The sequence below is a fragment of the Bombus bifarius genome, unplaced genomic scaffold (assembly GCF_011952205.1).
Source record: "Bombus bifarius isolate JDL3187 unplaced genomic scaffold, Bbif_JDL3187 scf7180000007968, whole genome shotgun sequence".
NCBI classification, from domain to species: domain Eukaryota; kingdom Metazoa; phylum Arthropoda; class Insecta; order Hymenoptera; family Apidae; genus Bombus; species Bombus bifarius.
Genome location: NW_022884354.1, coordinates 1,523,296 through 1,541,955, shown reverse-complemented (window position 1 = coordinate 1,541,955; position 18,660 = coordinate 1,523,296). Strand labels below are relative to the sequence as shown.

Here is an 18,660-nt window from a genome sequence, read left to right as displayed (position 1 = left end):
CAGAATTGGCATTCGAGACTGTTCGCAAGAAGTGCACGCGCGACAGACGCGAGATGGGTGATCGAAAAACGTGCTCGGGGAAAGAAAAAGGTTGTTTTGTTCGCGCTTCGACCGCGGGGCACCTCTGATTGCTGTCACAATGAGCTTATTACCCCTATGAAGCTAGAGTAATCCTTAATCGCTATGTTTTTCACCTTAAGGTTATGCTAAATACGTTGCATCTTCTTAGGTACAGTACGGCATCTAAGGTGCTAATCGTTAAAAGTCCTAAACCACTAAGTATTCTACTCGTCTGGTGAGCAAACGAACAAAAACGTGTAAAATAGAGCGAACGAAACAGAAAAAAGAAAAGAAAAGAAAAAAAAGAAAAACGCCTCGTGGCTCGCTAATCCGCGATTTTCTGTGCGCAACGACGGTAAGTAACTTGTCAGGAAGGTACTTGCCGAGAAGCCTAACGAAAGTCGATCGATCTTTCTCTCGCGAGAACCCTGAAAAGGAGAGCGTCTTTCACTCGATTAAATGAACGCCTCTGAGAGAAGGAGCCTTTGATCCACCGCATTTTTCCGCATGTCGCGCGGGCATTTTTTCCACGCTTCGATATTTTCTTCCCGACGAAAAAGCACGTCGACAGCCCTCTTTTTCCTCTATATAGTCACGTACTACTCTGTTCATATCTAAAAGAACGTTTTTTCGTACGACGCCGAGCCTTTGCGACGCAACCTGTACGTTATTCCGAAATACCTATGTTTCGTCTCGAGATCAGGGGAGTGGAGGATCTCTCGACGAGGTGCAACTGAACGAAAAATGCCGATAAAAAATGAGACATGCATTTAGAATAGCGGAGTCCGCGTGGCCACAGATATATTTACAGACGCGAAATTTTCAGGGATCAGAGGCTCGTCCTCGTCCGCGTCGCAAAAATGAGCACGAAGAAAAATTTAACGGCGTGAAAACTACGTGTACCGCGATTGGAAAAGTGGTAAAATAGCGATTGGCTTTTCTTATGTTTCATTCTCTTTCTCTATTCACCTTCTTTCTTTCTTATCTTTTTTTTTTGCTTCTTTTTTAACTTTTTTCTCGCTTTGTTTTGTGTCAGTTTTCTATTGTTGCGTACTCTTCTATCGTGCCTCATTGCTCGTATTTCCCTTTTCGTTTCCTCTCGTCACTCGGTTCGGGTTAATTATTACAAAGATGCTTGTACAATAATATAATATAGACTCTATATTAGTTACAATAATATCGTAGCGTCCTACCTCGCGATCGATCGGTCCGTATCCACTTGCGTCTCCCTTTTCTCTCCGTTTTCGGTCGCTGTCGCGAAAATCCGTTTGGACAAACCAATATAATAGAAGATCTCTGGCATAACGCGATGGTACAGTTTTCTCGTGAAACGCAACATCTCTTGTCTACACGATCGAGCCGTTGCGTGACTTTATTGCTTATTGCTTACGTTAACGCGGGCGCTGTCGGGCTCTTGGAAAAATTCCTTCGTCTCCAGACTTTTAAATAAACCCGACCGTTCCTCGAAATCCTTCCGGCATACCGGAAATGATATCGTTTGCGATGTTTACGCGCGATCGAGAATCGCGAACGCGGACCAATTCGATGATCGCGCACGATATTCCGATTCTTTCGACATTTGTCATGGTAAATTTCATTTCGATTCGCAAGATCAACGTCATAGCTCTCGGAGTTTCCAGTTCTTTAATAAAATATCCCATCGACTCCTTTTTTTTTCCCCTCGGCGCGATAAGGGTCGAACAAGTGGCCAATTTGTCTCGCGCTATATTCCACGTTTCACCTTCTCGATCTCCGTTTGCATCGATAAACTACCGCGGGAATATCCGCCTTGGAACTTTTACCAACAGGAATTTTTCCACGAGACCCATCGACGCTCGACAAAGAAAAATAAACATCACCAAGATCGTAACGAGAAAGAATCAGTGTCGCCAGAAAAGAACGAATAATCCGGAGCAAACGCACGAATGAGAGGGGAACGTTCCCGATTGCGAGTCGGTATAACGGACCGGAAAATCCATCACAGTTACAATTTTACACTTTACACGTTCGGCCGTTTGTCTACCGATATTTTCCCCTCTCGAGAATGATCCTTCGTATTGTTCGGAAAGCTTAACGAATCCTGGTTCGAAGTAAACCTAATTTTCGCGTAGTAACCCGATCTCTGTTCGTAATTAACGAGAAAAGAAAGTGGCATTTATAGAAATCGATTAACGTTCGAAACATTAAAACGTAGCGTGTTCGAGGAACGCTGATATTCTGCAAGTGGCGATCAAATAAATTTTACGGCGCTTTGAAATTGCCTATCGTTGTTCACCGCCCCGATGCGATGGAAGTTAATTGAATCGTCGAAATAGTGATGTTCTCGAAATACCAGAAATATTTGGATTAAATTTATCATCGGGCACGACGTTTCTGTTTAGCCATGCAGAATACATTGCGATCGTTGAAGTTATACGCAAATAGTTTCGGGTTAATACGCAATTGATACGATAAATTATTAGCGGGCAGGATATAGATTATTTCGGTGCAAGATGATTTATTATTCAAAGATTTTTCACAAAAATAAAATTTCGGCTGGGCGGACCCTGATTCTTTCCTCGTGTCTCTCGTTCCTCTCCGCTTTTTAGCCCATTGGCGCATCAAATAATCCTACTACACGATAGATTGTATTGCGTTAATTACTTCATTAACACCTTTTAACACTGTTTGCTACGCGCGTGTATCGGTGTCAATCACGTTTCACTCTTCGCGATCATTCTAACAGATCGAACGTTTTACTCGGCGAATAATATTCGGTGCGATAATAAATTCGTAGCATCGATCATTGTGTCCGGCTCTCTAAACATCGTGGACGAGCGACGCGTGCTTTTTTTTTTTTTGTTTTGTATCGTACAATAGAAAAATAACGCAGTTAACTCGGAAGCTTTGAAATATGTTTTTCCCCTTCGGTCGGTTATTAATACAGCTAGCGGCTATTACAGCTATTATATAATAGTTACGCTATACATTCAGCTATAACACGGCTAATAGCCCTTTGTAGCTATTATATAACAGCTACAATGCAATCAACCTTTAATACATCTACTAATATTTCGTGTGGTAATTGAATTCTGCCGCGAGCTTTCTCGATTGGCCCAAAATCTGTTAACGGATGCGGAATCTTCCGTGCCGTTCGAACATTGTACTTCTCGGTGAAATTAAACTTCAAAATGGTACGTCTTTGTTTTTATCGTATAATTTAATCTATAGCGCTCAAATTGTTCTAAAAAACGATGCGTTGCTACGATCGAAAAGTCGATGGCGCTTTAGTAACAACGATCCACGATGTTTCGAGATACAGGTGCACTCCTGTTTTCTTCGTGCCGGCTTCTATTCTTCGAACTGGTAATACAAAATACACGGTACACCCACTTACAGTACTCTGTAGGGTCGTGGAAAGAAAGGAGCAGCCGGTGTGAAAAATATTTGCCGAGTAACCTGTTCCCCTTCACGCCTTATTAAAGCTATTCTCTATGTAGTTTCTACCTTAAATGATAACGACCTCTGCCGGTCGATCGTCTTACTAACTAAAACGTGATGTTGCTTTCTTCTCTCTTCGGTATCGTTGCGGGCCGGCAATCGATCCCGTTCTCATCGCTCGTCACCTTTCGCTAAAGAATCCGATCGATCGTGCGCCGTGATCTCGCTCGTGATATGGTCTAACCATAAAAACTTGTGTAATTACTTTGTTATCTTTACCCGATTTTTAATTAGCTAGTGCCTACGAGCTACATCGGTAAAAAACCTACTGGCCAGGGGAAATTCGCGTTCGATCTTCACGACCCCTCACCCTCACTCTCCTTACATCGTTCCTCTCGAAGGAACAAGCGGCTCCCTTTCCCGTCGTTGAGAAAAAAATTTCCTTCGAAAAGTAATACCCTTTCCTTGCTTCCTTCCTTCCTTCCTTCCTTCCTTCCTTCCTTCCTTCCTTCCTTTCTTCCTTCCTTCCTTCCTTCCTTCCTCTTTCCCTTCCGTCACTAAACCGTTCATCTTGATCGGATCCGTCTCCTTCCCAAACGATGTTCCGCCCTCTTTTCTTGTCTACTTGATTTTCCTTCTGGTCTGGAGGAGCACCTCTCATACGGAAGAAATCAGAGTTTTGCCTCTTGTCTCTTTATTATAGGCGACTTTATTTTTCGTTCCTCGAGATCGAATCGAATCAGGGACCGGCACTCTTAGCTAGGACGAACCTCGATATCTTTCCTCGTCTCTCGTTGCGCGAAAAAATTTTGATGGTCGTGCGAGCACGAATTTCTCCCGACGAATCAGAGAGGCTAGCAAGAGCTACGGACACGAGCGTTCGAAGCCAAAGTATCGATCGTGCCATTTTCTCTTTCAGTTTCTTCTTTCTCGTTGGCCCGGACGCTCGACCGATCTTGTTCGGTGATTCGCGCCAAAGGCGATTATATATAATATATATATATATATATATGTATATTATATATGTATAATATATAATATATATATATTTTCTTTTTATACACGTGTACCACCTCGTTTCGTCACCCACACGGTGTCCAGTAACGCAGATTACAAACGTTGAGTTTTAACGGTCGCGAGATCGTCGTCCGTTCGATTAGAATCACCTGTATATCGCGACGACCGCCGCCAGGCTGACGATCATCAGGTACGTCGATCGAGTAACAAAGCCCCTGTTCTCTTCCATGCACTGACCTGCAAGCACAAAATCATGTTTGTTCTTAGGCTGGATCGGACTAAGGTAAGGATTAGGTAAACATCGATGGGCTAAAGCGACGCCGCCGCTTAATTCGACGTTTATCAACGAGATGCCACGGTACATTTGTCAGGCAAAGTCGTCTACGTGTCGCAGTAAATTATGCATGGCTGTCGCGCACCATCTGGCTATTAGAATGCGCTGGATGACAATCGCTGACGCGACGATTTTGATTGGACGTTGCAGTCTGTCGCGCTGTCAAACTGCATTCCGTGCCGCGTAAGAAAATTCGCATCTCACGCCACTTCTTCTCTCATGGACAGCTGCGATAACTTTCCTCGAAGACGCGTCGAATCTCGCATCGATACAACGTAACCTTGATGTTTCTCCCGAAGGTACGAAATAAGGATACCACCGTTTCGAAACTTCGCGAAGTATTTGGGAAGCAAATCGGTAGGTCTTTCAATAAGCTTGGCGAAGTCTGAGGTGAAAAGGCGTAGCAAACAAAGCAACGACGGGGTAACGAAACTGAAGGATCCTCCGTCGAGTGACAAGATAACGGTTCAAGTTCCGAGGATGCTTCAACCTGAAGCACGCAGATGAGCGCTACACAATCTGATAACGTCAAACAAATAAGGGAACGATGCCGTAAGCAAGGACGACGTAAAGCGACTTCGCGTCCGTATTTTTCATTAATGAAGCTTCCGAATGATCGTATCTTTCGGAAGATTAATTGTTAAGTAGCAACGATGTTGAGTTATATAAACGCGAAAAATTGCGAAAGCATAGAAAATAGCATCTTACAGTGTCAAAGAACCAAGTCCTAGGAAAAGATAGAATCTAGAGAAGAACGAGTGCCACGAAAGTGGCCTAATTTCTTTGACAATGCTCTTCCGTTGGGGGGGGGGGAGGAGCAGCCTCTAAATCTCGAGACAAAGTGCTCGAACGAAGGAAGATTCGCGGAGCGGCGGTAGTTGCGGAACAAAACTGTTAGGTTCATTGCAGCGGAGACGCGTCCTCGGCAAGGCAGAACGGAGACCTTAAGGATCCTCAAGAGTGAAGTGCCGAAGGAAAGGAGGAGGTACTCACCGGTACTGGTAGCATTGAAGGCCAACATAGGTGGGGGCGGCGGAATTCCCCTCTGGCAGGCGACCTCGCTGGCAGTCAAACTGACAACTCCGCCGCTCTCTTTGTACATGAAGCACAATCTTCGACTGTTTCTGTACGGCTGGGGCCTGTTGTTCTCGCTGGACCAGCTCGTGCCAGGTGCCAGTTGGGTGGCGATCACGAATTGGGTGCCCTCCGCGTCGAACCACCTACCGTGGCAGGAGTACGCTGCGAAAGAGAAGGCAAAGGCTTCTTTATCCCTGCCGCTCTAACGGAACGAACTTGCAGAATAATGGTGGGAGGTATTTCGAGTCGCTCGTTAACCGTCGAGTGCCATTATCCTTTAAACAAACTCCGACAACTTTGGAAGTTGAACGTCGACGAATAGAGAAGCTACGGATAGTAAAGCTGAAAGATCTTGCTACAATAACTGCACGGACGAATCTATACGCGAGTCGTATTATCGATGCAATTTTAATTATCAGTGAGCTCAGCGACCCCGCTCAGATCGGTGGTACTTTCCAACGAAATTTAAATAACGTTTTATTGCCAAGCCGTGAAAACAGAAATGATCGAATTTCTGTCAAATTGAAATTTTCACTCACCGATCGCGTTGTCTTCGACGCAGTCCGTCTGAAATTCCATTCTGTCCGCGGTAGAACATCCTATGGTTATGGTAGTAACCTCGGAGCTGCATCTAGAGATATCTTCTTCTCTCTTCTCCCTTTTCTCGAAAGATCCGTTGCTAGGATTCAGCTGCTCGACGTTTCTCCTCGTCCTCGCCAGCAGGTTCGACGTCATCTCTCTGCCTGACCTCTTTTTTGGCAGGTTAGCGGTGTCCGGGTAATCGCCGAAATAATCACCCTGAATCTCGAGCATGCTCGAGCCATCCGTATCGTCGAAATCGGTTGCCCAGAATTGCCTGATTCGTGCGAAATCGTCTGCGTCTACCCGGAAGTCCTCCATCTTTGGGCTTCTTCTTGATCTATTGCTCGTTCGCTGGATACTAATAGCTGAACGTTTGGCAAGATCGTGCGTTCTTCTGAGTTTCGACCTCGACACGCTTTCGGTCGATCGCTGGTCCTCCGATCTTCTCATCTTGGATCTAGTGTGGTCGCGCAGCAGGTCCTCGATATCCAAAGTTCGCTTGGACGACACCTCCTCGAGGCTGTGATCGCGATGGTTTCTGTTGTTGCGATTCGATCTGGCGCGCCTGCCCATTCGCTCATGGACGAGGTATTCGTTGTTCGCCCTTCGTTTCTCCACGTCGAAGTCGAGCTTCCGGCCGCGTCGATCTTCCTGGGTTCGTTCCTGGGCGTGCCGAACTTTTTCTCTGTCACGCCTGACGCCCTCCTGGTGTTGGTTCCTCCGGCTTTCACGGATGTTCCGTTGGTTCCGGTTCACCCCCGTCACCGTAAATTTGCCCAAGTACGGGCACGTACGTGGCTCCGGGGAACTGGCTGAAATTTTCAGAAAATCGTTCCGTGAGAAACGAGAAAATTCTTTTCCAGAATCCTTGCGGCTGTTCCATTAGAATACCGTTTATTTTCGTCCGTTCCCACCACAGTCCCTAGGCACGTCTTTGCGATCGATTCTACCGACACGTTATGAGAGCGAGACGTTTCGAAAGTTCTTAAAAAGTATCGAGTGAAAAGAATTTTACGCATTAGCAGTTGAGTGTACTTTGTAATTTTCTATAGAAGAAATGGGAAATATCGACGAAAAGGAGGTGGGGGAGGGGATACTTTGTCGAAATGCCAAACGTGTTCCGAATCGATTAGGACCTTTTCCTAACGCCGCCGACCCGGCATCTCGATAAACCAGCTGTCTATAAACTTTCTCTGCAAGATCCCCTAAGCAGAGAGACACCGGCAAAGTTACCGAGAAACATCGCAACCGGAGATCAGCTGAATTACAAATTACCTGGTTCACGTACACCGAAAGCAATCAACAAGAAACTTTCGATGGGGGTCTATCGATCTTCCCTAACGACGCCTTCTTGCCGAAAGATCGATCGGATCGGCCAACTGCGAAACACCTCCAAAACACACTGATTCGGGTCAGAATTCGAGGCGACCCTTCTTGCATCGATCGATTAACCTCTCGAAATATCCAGTCGTCGACAAGAAAGATGACAAAGAGTAAGTCGTCGGATAGATAGGACGGAACACGCTATTATACAGAGTGGCAAAAATCGCGAAGCGAGCAAGAGGAGCGCATTATGGCTTTAATGGAAGCTCGTTAGATAGCGAGAAGGAGAAAGAAAGGAATTGCAGGGATTCGTCTAGGAGACGAAGAAGGAACGCTATAACGAGAGAGCGTAAATCGGCCATAGGCAGGCACAATGCGAACTCTAACGAGACAAATCTGACGTCGCACCCTCAGGCTAGTCCCTCTCCCTCCGCTTGGCAACAACCCCTTCCCGCAGCACTCGCTGTCTTGCCGAAGATTCGCGACAGAATCCCGGCTTTTCTGTTTTCTTCCGTTGTTTCGGGGCCACCGCCACTCGCCGGGGTATTATTTTCCGGCTTAATGAGGCGGCTCGAGGTAGGCAAGAATCCAAGATGCTAAACAAACATCGCAGACCCGACGTGGCGAAATATTTGCTAAACTTTCGGCCGTGCGGCCTGAACAACTGTTTGCCGGCAGCCATCGATTTTTTGCCTTTCAAATTTCACCTCGATCATTTCGAGAAAACTTTGACCCGCTATCTTCTGTTTGCCAATGTAAAGGATTTCCCTCCTATCAACGATAAGATTTCAATGTTTCCCGGGCGTTGGAGTAGCTTTCGTCACCTTAGACGAATACCGGTGTCTTATCTTTATAGTTGCACGTTTTATATTCTCTTCTAAGCCTTCGGCTGTATTCTACGAATCAGTTTTATTTCGCTGACGATATACATAGCTGTGTACGAAAGCATGCGAACATTTATCGCAGACAATTTCTACGAGTATATTACGTATGCTATACGAAAGTTTTTGAAATTTCATTGGCATCGTAACGAGACATTTTCGATCTGAAAATGTGTTATCCAAGTTATAATTTTTTTCATTGCAAATGTGCTTTTAGTGTAACGTTGAGGTTTATTAATTGTCGAAGTGATATTTTAAACTAAACTTACACAACTAACGTATCCGCTAGCTTCTACGTAGATTTCGAAATTTGTTTCAAACTTTATCAACGTAATCATGATAGCCGGGTTTCGTTACCGCGCTAATGAAATTTCAAAACGTTTCGTACAACACGTACGATATATTTACGAAATGCTTCTTCTACAAGCGCTGGAATACTTTCACGAGCCAGTATATACCAAGTATGAAATTATAGCAAATCCAAGCGGGAAGGAAGTCATAATTCGGGACATTTTCCTCACCCTAAAGTTCTTTCCTTTCGATACGATCGAGAAATCGCTTTCGATGCTCGTTTGGGAAAAGCCAGTCACAAAAATCTCGTTATTTTCATGGTTAATTAGACATGTATTACATCGGGTCAAAGGCGATTCCAGCAAAGGAGGCTTGATTTTTCCGACTCGTTAGGCGATTCCCTCTACGAAGGTCCTGGCCAAAGGGATGGGCCAAGGGTGGGATCCCCGTGAGGTCACCCTTCGAGTCTCTTTCTTTCTCTACCTTTCCCTTTTTGTATTTCGATCGGGAGAACAAATCGACGTGAACTTCGACGATCGTTAATTACGTTCGTCGAGCGAAACTTTTGACAATGTATTGTGGAATTGCTGCCGGGCCACGAATTTCAATGGCAAAGTAGCAAAGTTCTATGAGTGGTTACCCCTGTAACTTTTCACTTTTCGTTTAATTCCAACGTGCTTCGTTACGTCCATGTCATAAAATACCGTACTTGATATAATCGAAATTTATTAAGGATTTCATATACAACAGAAAATTAACAATACCGCTGGATTTCCCGTGTAATTTAACGAATCAGATTTTATTCTCACGCTTTAATCACGTTCCGCAGGCATTTCGTATCCGATTTACTTCTCCGCTCCGTTTGTGTCATTTGGCGCGTCCTAATTTCGTTATAACCATTCGTACGAATTCTACATACAGGGAAAACTATGGCGCGTATCGGCTGGACGTTGTATCGTGGATCGATATTAAAAAATTCCAACAGCTTCTTTCGACCGTTCCTTCGAGCAATCGGCAAAAGTTGGCCAAACAATTAAATTTAATTGACGGGTGGTCGACTGCCGTGAATCGCGTGTCGCTCTCTCGACAAAAAGAGGAAACGGAAATGGACGCGTTATCATGGCCGCGGATCAAGGACGGCTCCTCGACACGGCACTTCCAACTTTTTAATTAATCAATCGACCGACGCCCGTGAACGACTTTCTTTGTCGGCCGGCCGAAACGAAATGGCCGACCGCGGATCTGATCGATCAGGAAAATTTGCCGCGCGCGACCTCCACAGTATGCGCACGTACACCACATACGCAATCTCGTTGCTCTTTTCTGTTCAAACCGTCGAAAATTTAATTACATGATATTGGCTTTCCACGAGGATACTTTCTGTGACAATGTCCAAAGCGTGGAAAAACGCGGAATGAAATTTCGCCAACCGCGGTCCGGCCGCAATTTGTGTCGGCGAAGCAATAACCGCAACGGAGCTTTCAAAAAGTCGCAACATTGACAATACACGTATACATAGATTTTTTTGTTCGCGTTCCCTCTTGGCGAGCCATAGACGCGAGAGAGGCAACAATACGTTATACGATACTTAGAGCGGTAGCCCGAAATAAATCGCGTTAAAGAGCAAACACATTATTTACCGCAACGCCGGAAAGGGACGATAAATATCCAGGTTTCTCTCCTTCGAAAGCCCCGGGGAATAAATCAGCCGAGGCGTAGGTACATTTAACAATCGTCAGCTTGCGCAACCGTATAGCTCTTCCGGAAAGAAATCTACGGGGTTGGCCATGGCGAGAAGGGAGCGGCCCGCGGGCGAGAAAGGACACGATAGAATGGCATGCCAATTATCTTTCGCGCGAGTCGCAGTCGAGACGCTTTCTTTGTTTCGTTCGGCCGGAAATGACGCCTCGATTCTCGCCAGAGCGATAAATTTCCAGCGGAAATAACTTTTGGCAGTGAAAGAGGGCGTGGACTGCCGCTGCCCTCGTCGAAACAGGGAGGACGCTTCGCGCTCTCGGAAAACCGGAGGAAACATCACCGGCTTTCCAAAGATATTTTTCGCTATACTCGAGCAAACTTCTCCACCGTTTTCCATCGCATTTTCTTGAAAATACGTAAAAATACGTAAAAACACGTAAAAATACGTATACATGCATACAATCGTCCGTGTTAACTTTGGAAACATGTCTTGCTTCGTTTCTATCATCTATCGCGTTACTGCGATGGACCGACGGCGCTCTCGAACGTATTTGTTCCTGTGAAAACATTGTTCTGTTCATCTTCTATTTGACTAGCAATATTGTTTAAACATTCGCGTATGGAAAATGGAATATTGCTTCCTTTATGGCTCGCTTTATAGCTATCCTCGTTATACAACTTGTATAATGTCTATCTCGTACGATTCCTTTCGAACATGTTATTTTACAACTAAGCGAAAAGTCATATCGAAGTAAACGAATCCACTTCCGTGTATAAAATCCCGAAAAAGAAAAATAGATTTTTTTAATAAAACTCGGATATTTATCCTCGCTACTACAGACAGATTGATATATTTTAAACGACCAAAGTACGAGGTATAGGATATTTGGCGCGTTCCGTAACATATCCATCGACGAAAAGGGAATGATCGGTGATCGGTAAAATAGGATTCAAAAGATAGGAGGATCGCTCATAAAGTAAAGGGGCAACAGGTCCAGAATGTATTCGAGAAAATCCGAAAACTGTTTCGTACGGAATAAAAACATTTGAAAAATATGTACGGGCTAGCAACAAAAATATTTTATTATCGGCGAAAGCACACGCGTTCGCTATATATTTATATTCGCTGTGTAAAACGTTTCCTTTCCTGCTCCGTGTAAATTCTCCCTTCTAGTCTCTGCCCATTGCCCTTGGTCGACCCCGTTTGCTACACGAACTTCCTGTTTTCCCCGGTCACGAAGATGCAACGTTTGGAAATGGGTTCGCTCGTCGGCGGAATTGGATTTTAATTCGCATTAACTTCCCACCGTGGACTCCGGATTGATTTTCTCCTCTTTGATTTCGCTCGAACGAGTACGACCAATATTTTCGCTTAGTCCCGCTCTTCCACGTCAAACTTCTTTATACTCTCTCGCTCTCTCCCCTTCCTGCTCCCTTTGCTCCCTCTCTCTCTCTCTCTCTCTCTCTCTCTCTCCCTCCTCTTTTTCCTCCCTTGTGCCTCCTTTTCTTCTTGCTTTTCTTTTTTACGTAAGCAACTGCGAGGAAGACCGAGGGTACGCCCGGTAATTTCTCTCCCCGATAAAAGAAAAGCTTTGTCATCCGCTCTTATTTTCCGAGTTAATGGATTGTTGCGCGACACGATAATGGAGAATATTTCGCTGCAGACGAACGTCATATAATATTATAATTTTTTTTTTTAACGAACATCGATCTTCCTCCGTTTCTGCTCTGTGTCTTTACGTTGATCAACGCTCGTGATCAACGCGGATAAATCGCGACAAACGCAGCCGCGTAATGAAAACGAAATGACTGGACGACGAGCGACGAAATGCCGTATATTTAACAAAGGCATTTTTGCAGAATGGCGCGTCGCGACAGATCGCAATTGGAACTTTCCATCCGTACACCTGTCCAGCAAAATAATTGCCAGTTGTTCGCTCGAAAGTCGTTATATTCGCTTTGCACAATTGTACTGCCTATCCTCGATGTTTTCTTCGGTTCGAACGACACGTTGCGTTGGTTCGGCGGTAAAATAAGAGCGGTCGGACCGACGCGGCAACAAAATTCGCCAACTGGGAAAACAATCGCGTTCTACCGTCGTTTCGTAAATCAAAGGCACCGAGAGACGGTCTAGCAATTTTCTGCTAGCTGGATTCGGGGATGCATTATAGGGAATAAAATACACATCTCTCCGGCGGTAAACACGCGTGACAAGCGATGTAATTAAAGCTGAGTGCAGCGCTAAACGACATCGAGCTTGCACGGCTTGATTATTATTGCCCGGCCAACATTTCGACCCGATTCTGTCAAATATAGCTGCCTACGTAATTTTGTATCGCGAATATTAAACCATTAGGTGTAATGACCGATGCGAACCGCGATGCCGCGAAATTCATCGGACCAATCGTCGCCCGATCAATATCCGTTCTCGCTGGATCCGGCGTGCACAGCGGATCCACCGGCTTTCAAACTTTCAAATGGATTTTCCGGGAATAATGAATTTTATTATCGAGCCTCCGTTTCATCCAACAGCCTATATAATCTGTCCGGTTCTCTATCTCTGCAACTGGACAACGTAAATTTATTTAATTAGCAGTTAAAAGTCTATTCGTGAATTATCGTTGATTTACGCTTTCCGTTATTTTCTCATTAGCTAAATTACCAATTTTCCAATGCGTCTCGTTGTCCTTCGTCGAAAGGTTTTATCGTTTCGCTAACCCTCCTCTCCCTTTCCTTGTCGGCAATCTTCTATTTGCCTCGAGATTCGCAAATTTTTCAACATCCAGTCGAAACTCTGTAGCTACGAGCGCGTTTGAAATTGCTTGAAATTGCTTGAAATTGTTTGAAAAAACCGGCGAAAGGGCGAAGCAGGTTCGCATCACTAACCTCGATACACCTCGATAGACTGTGTCGAGCGACGACAAGACGCGGCAGAAAATTAAAGGAGCAAGAGCCGGGGGATAACACGACGAGTTGCGGTTAACGTTCCAAACGGTACTCCGTTGCCTGTACATCGGCGGTTGAAACGCCGACAGAGAAGCCAAGCAGACGGAGGATCTGTTGGAACGGAGAAAGAGCGAGACAGACGGAGGAAAACAGTGGAAGCATGGGATAGCTTTGAGCGGAAGCAAGGGGGACATACTGAAGGAGCAAGGATCCGAAGAAGAGGCTGAAGCCGCAGAGTCAGGTGACCCGTGTCAAGTTCAAAGACGCGAATCCTAACCCTAGCAACGTTTACTCCGAGCTCTTGAAAGGAGGCCTTTAAGAGCCACGATGTTATAAGGTGGCCCATGGTCGATCCACCGTGAAAACGCAGCTACCCTTTGACGCAGAAATTATTTCTTCGCCGCTTCAATCCTCGTTTACCTTTCCTTTTCATCTGCCTTCGGAGCCGTCATCCGAAATCTCGCGTCGAACCAAGAAAACACCGCTTGGAATAGGGAAACGAACTGGTAAATGTTTAAACTACTGCACGACAAGATGGATCATATTTATGAAACGAATTAGTCATGTGGCCCAAAGCCTTCGTACGAGGACAACCGGATCCTCTGAAAAGAAATCGAGTTTACGAGCGGTTGAAGTCGAAAGAAATTCCACGCTAAACCCGTTGGCCAGTTACCCGAGTTACCTAGCAGCGAGCTTCGTGATACCGAGCAACGTTCGTTTCCGAGCGAAAAGTGTTTCCGAGATTGCACACGGTTTCTTCCTCGGAATCTAAATATCTGCGCACGCGAGAGGCATTCGCAGGGTTGGTTTACGTATGTCAGGAACACTTTGCACTTTGTTGCAGAAAATGGTTTTCGCGTCGATTCGATGTCCGTGACTCGGGCGAATACTTCAGGACAGCGACACGACGACCGACGAGCGCGTGCTCGGGGCGTTTCTAACCCGGCCGAAACAGATTTCCCCGCCCGATTACAACATCGCTGTTGGCAGAGCTCTCACGGCCGACGTCGAGCATCGATTCTAAATTAATTTCAATTACATTCCGCATAACCCAACCACGATCATTCGCATCTCGACGTCTATCTGCTCCAATTGAAATTTATAGGCAAGTTTCGGCAAACGACCGGACGCGTTTTCCATCCTTTCGCTAAACCTTGGCACCGCCGTGTAACTCGTACATTTCCTTTCTTTCGTACGTACGTATCTTGCGTGTAAGTTACGATTCATCGATGTTTTGGATCGACCATAGTACGAGAAACGTTTCAATTTCAACGCCGATACATTTTCGCTGGTTTGTATATTGACACGTACTACTTGCTTTCGCCAGTTGCCTTGGCAACGTTCAGGCTGAAAATCTAACAACTGTTCTACAAATCACGTACGCGAGACAGCAGAATCATCGCTACGTTTTCTCAGAAAGATTTATCGACGATTATCCTGCTAATACAATTGATTTCTATCGTAGCAACGCGAGACACTTGCTCCCTATCAAGACCGGTTTTAATTAATTCAAGTGTGAAAAACGACCGTCAACTGCGTTAATTCCGGCGACACGTATCAGAATCGTGATTTTCCTGTGTTTGTCGCGTCTCTCCTATTTCAAGAATCGCATTGCAAAACCTGCGATTTCCCCGGAACTCATCTTCCCCGGAACTCATCAAGATAGAGCATTCTGTACTTATCGCAGATACTAGTCAACGATGACTGGTCGAAAAACGCTGCTGCATATGTTAGCTGACGCGCGTTGTATCGCGAAACTTTTAAAACACGAACGAAATTGCGTATCTACTTCATCTATCTGGCTCTTCGGTCGATTGGTTTTTAACAAATAACGAGTCTTCGCGGATGGTCGCGCGAGCATCGTCGATTCTTCGTTTTATCAATCGAGCGGCCATCTGGACAGCGGCTGTAGAACGTCGTCTAGTTGCGTAACTCCATCGCATCGAGGAACGTGGATAATAATCGAAGAGCAACAATCGGCACAAAGAGAGGGAGCCGGACACGTCAACGGATATCAAAACGGCGAGCAATTCGCAGCAACGATCGGACGATGGAAATTCAATTTTCCAACTAGCTGGAGTCGTCAATATGTAGATACGTATTTTCGGACAGGTTCGCGAACAGGTTCGACGTTTAACAACGTCCGATGAGCGTTGAAATTTCATGGACACTTTGTTCCGTGGTATTTTTTCGTCGTTCAGCACCGAAGAGCTGACAGAATAAATCGTGGTAATTACGAAGCTAGAAAATTAATCGTCACGATTTTCGCGAACCATCGTGGCGCATCTTTACACTCTTGTTTTTTTAAAAACTTGTTCTATCTTCAAACGTTATTCGTGCTACGAGATTACAGCAAACTGAATATCGTTACGTTTATTTCTTTGCCCCTGTATCAAAGCATCGGATTCGTCGGTCTCTGTCGTTGCTTTCTTTACAGAAACTACCATGCGCGTCTCTATCGCGATTTGCTTGTGTTTGCTTTGTACGTTTATCGGTTATTGTTGATAACAGTATTATTATTGCATCAAACAAACTGAATATGCATCCATCGACCGTAATAAGTGATTATCACGTTATTAGCGTTCGATTTATTGGTGCCAGTGCGTGTAATTAATATTATCATAATTAACATCATAACCGAATCGAGTACTATCGTTGATTCTACCGATCGGAATCTTTTCAGTATTTTTCGAAAACTGTCATTTTCCTTATGAAAACGAAGAAGAGATTTCGTTGGTGCAGACGAGGAAACGTTGGAAAACGACGGAACGAAGATCGCGAAACAATAAATCGAGCAAACGGAGAAAGACGCGTTCCACGAACCACGATGCGAACGTCACGATGGATCGGTTTTGTCCGATGGAAATTCAATTCTCAAAACGGAGGACGGCGCGTAAAAGCGACGCGTTCATCGGCATGGAATTTCCAAATACGCGTCGACCTCGTTTTTCGCCCAGCTCCGTCTTGTCTCCGCAACTGATAGCTTTAACGGTCATTTCTAACCTGCGCGAATCGTTTATGAAAGCGGTTTCCGGCGGAGGATGAGACGCGTAGCCCGAGTGGTCACGATACTCTCTGTGAGAAGTTATAATTGTGTCCAACTATTCGGTCCGGATGGTACCTTAATTCGAACGTTAGATGGCAATTACGTATTGCAAGCATGCAAATTACCTATTTTCCAGCGAACGCGTGGGATCCATATTTTGCGCTGACTCGCTAATAAAATTTTGTACGCGCATTGAAACGAGATCCTCCTGGTCATGGTCCATTGAACTAAACATGGTCATTATAGCAATTTTCCGGTATATTTGGTACGTTATTTTCTTTCTCGTCCTGGTGAACTTTAATTGCGATCGATGACATTGGAAGTATGCTTCCAAGTTTGTTCATACATCAGCTCGTAAAAATGATGAGACTTACGCATCCGCAAATATATACATACATACATAAATATATATTTATATGAAATTTCATCAGCATCGTAGTGCAACACTATGCAAAGTATCGGCATACTTTCGTGAACGTGTAAAGTAATAAATTTTCTTTCCTAACAGTCGTTCTTGCACTTGGAAATACCGTGGAACAACTGATACGACGAAGAATCAAGCGCTCTAATAACGAGTAACTTTCAAATGCTAATTGTTCCCGGTATGCAGTAAGAATCGTTCCAGCGGGGTTGGTTCGAGCTAGCCAGTTGAATTCCTACTAACGTTACCGAAACGCTCTGTACACAGAATGTCTTCCCCTAATCCGCAAATAGACATTATCTTGGTAACGTCGTAATTACCCACGTAATACATTGTCTTCGTAAAAATGAATTCGCCGTTGCGCGGTGCAGCGAGATCCCTCGGTTCGGCGAGCTAGGTTTCATTGGATCTCGTCATACGAGGAAAAAGAGGGAAAGAGATAGACAAACGATAGGAGGGGGCGAAAATTCCGTTAATTAAACGCGAGAGTACTCCGTTCCATTATTTGCATACGCGAAGCTTTCGAGCGCGCGCGACCGTGCGAACCCGGTGAAAATAAGATTGTTGGGAGACGCACGTCGCGTAAAATTCGCAAAGTGAACTTCCTGCTTTGCCCGCGGCTCGAACAGAAATTCTTGCTACGGGGCTATTATTAATACACCGCTTCTGCCCTTTCGCTTCTTCCATCCTCTCTAACGTCGGCCTTGCGAATCCTTTTGCGTTTAACTACCACAAGCTGTCCGTAGGTTGCGGTAGATGTCGTGAAATCGGCGATAGTACGCGTTAAAGAAAGTGGTGGAACTCGGATGTTTTTAGCGAGGGTAGTATATCCAGTCGCTTATGTAATCAATATGCGAGGGTGAGAGAAAATCGACGCGGAAACGTGGCTGATATTAGCGCGTGCTGATACTACCGTAAGATGATAAAAACCGACTCGAAACACACCTTCCACCACTTTCCACCATCGTCCACAGTCCTTTGTGTTGCTTGGTTTCGTCCGGCAAAATGGAACCACGTTGGATCTTCGCGTGGATCTGAGAATGAATGTTTAATTAGTGTCGTAATTAAATGGCGCGGCGAGGGACAAGGGAAACCTTTAGCTAAATACACAACCCCGCCCCGTCTTCTTCTCGGCGTTGCCATAAATTCCAGGCAATTTATAAAGATACGCAACGGAGAAATGAAAAGACGAGGATTTTCATTACGTAAACGCGATAGATAAACTCTATTTCTCCGGCGGTGCTCCGTGCTACGGCGGATGCGCGAATAATCTGTTAATTCATCGCGCGTCACGAGAACTCACCCGAATAATTAGATAACGACTCGGGGACATAAAGATTATAAATGGACACGTAAGATGACAAGCGGCGTAGAGAAGTCCTCGGACAAAGGGGAACGTGAAAGATCAGAAACGAAGAAAGAGATATATAGAAGTGAAAGGTAGTCGTCAGGGTGTGGTAGACGGCGGTAGATGTAAGAAAAAATGTACAAAGAGGAGCGGGAAAAGGATAGAAGGAAGGAAGGACGGACGAAGAGGGATGAAGAAGAAAAAGAGGAGTGAAAC

At 45.1% G+C, this 18,660-nt stretch overlaps 1 protein-coding gene across 4 annotated transcripts in view; it reads right to left on the bottom strand.

The window, feature by feature from the left end:
• Positions 1-605: 605 nt before the first annotated feature.
• Positions 606-18,660, bottom strand: part of LOC117210589 — a 258,899-nt gene continuing 240,844 nt past the window's right edge. For all 4 annotated transcript variants that reach the window (XM_033453749.1, XM_033453757.1, XM_033453765.1 and 1 more), the window contains 3 exons: positions 6,448-7,302; positions 5,825-6,070; positions 606-4,734 (listed from right to left, as the gene is read on the bottom strand). In XM_033453749.1, coding sequence (XP_033309640.1) covers positions 4,643-4,734; positions 5,825-6,070; positions 6,448-7,302 — 1,193 coding nt within the window. In that variant the 3' untranslated portion in view covers positions 606-4,642. The remainder of the gene's footprint in view (positions 4,735-5,824; positions 6,071-6,447; positions 7,303-18,660) is intronic.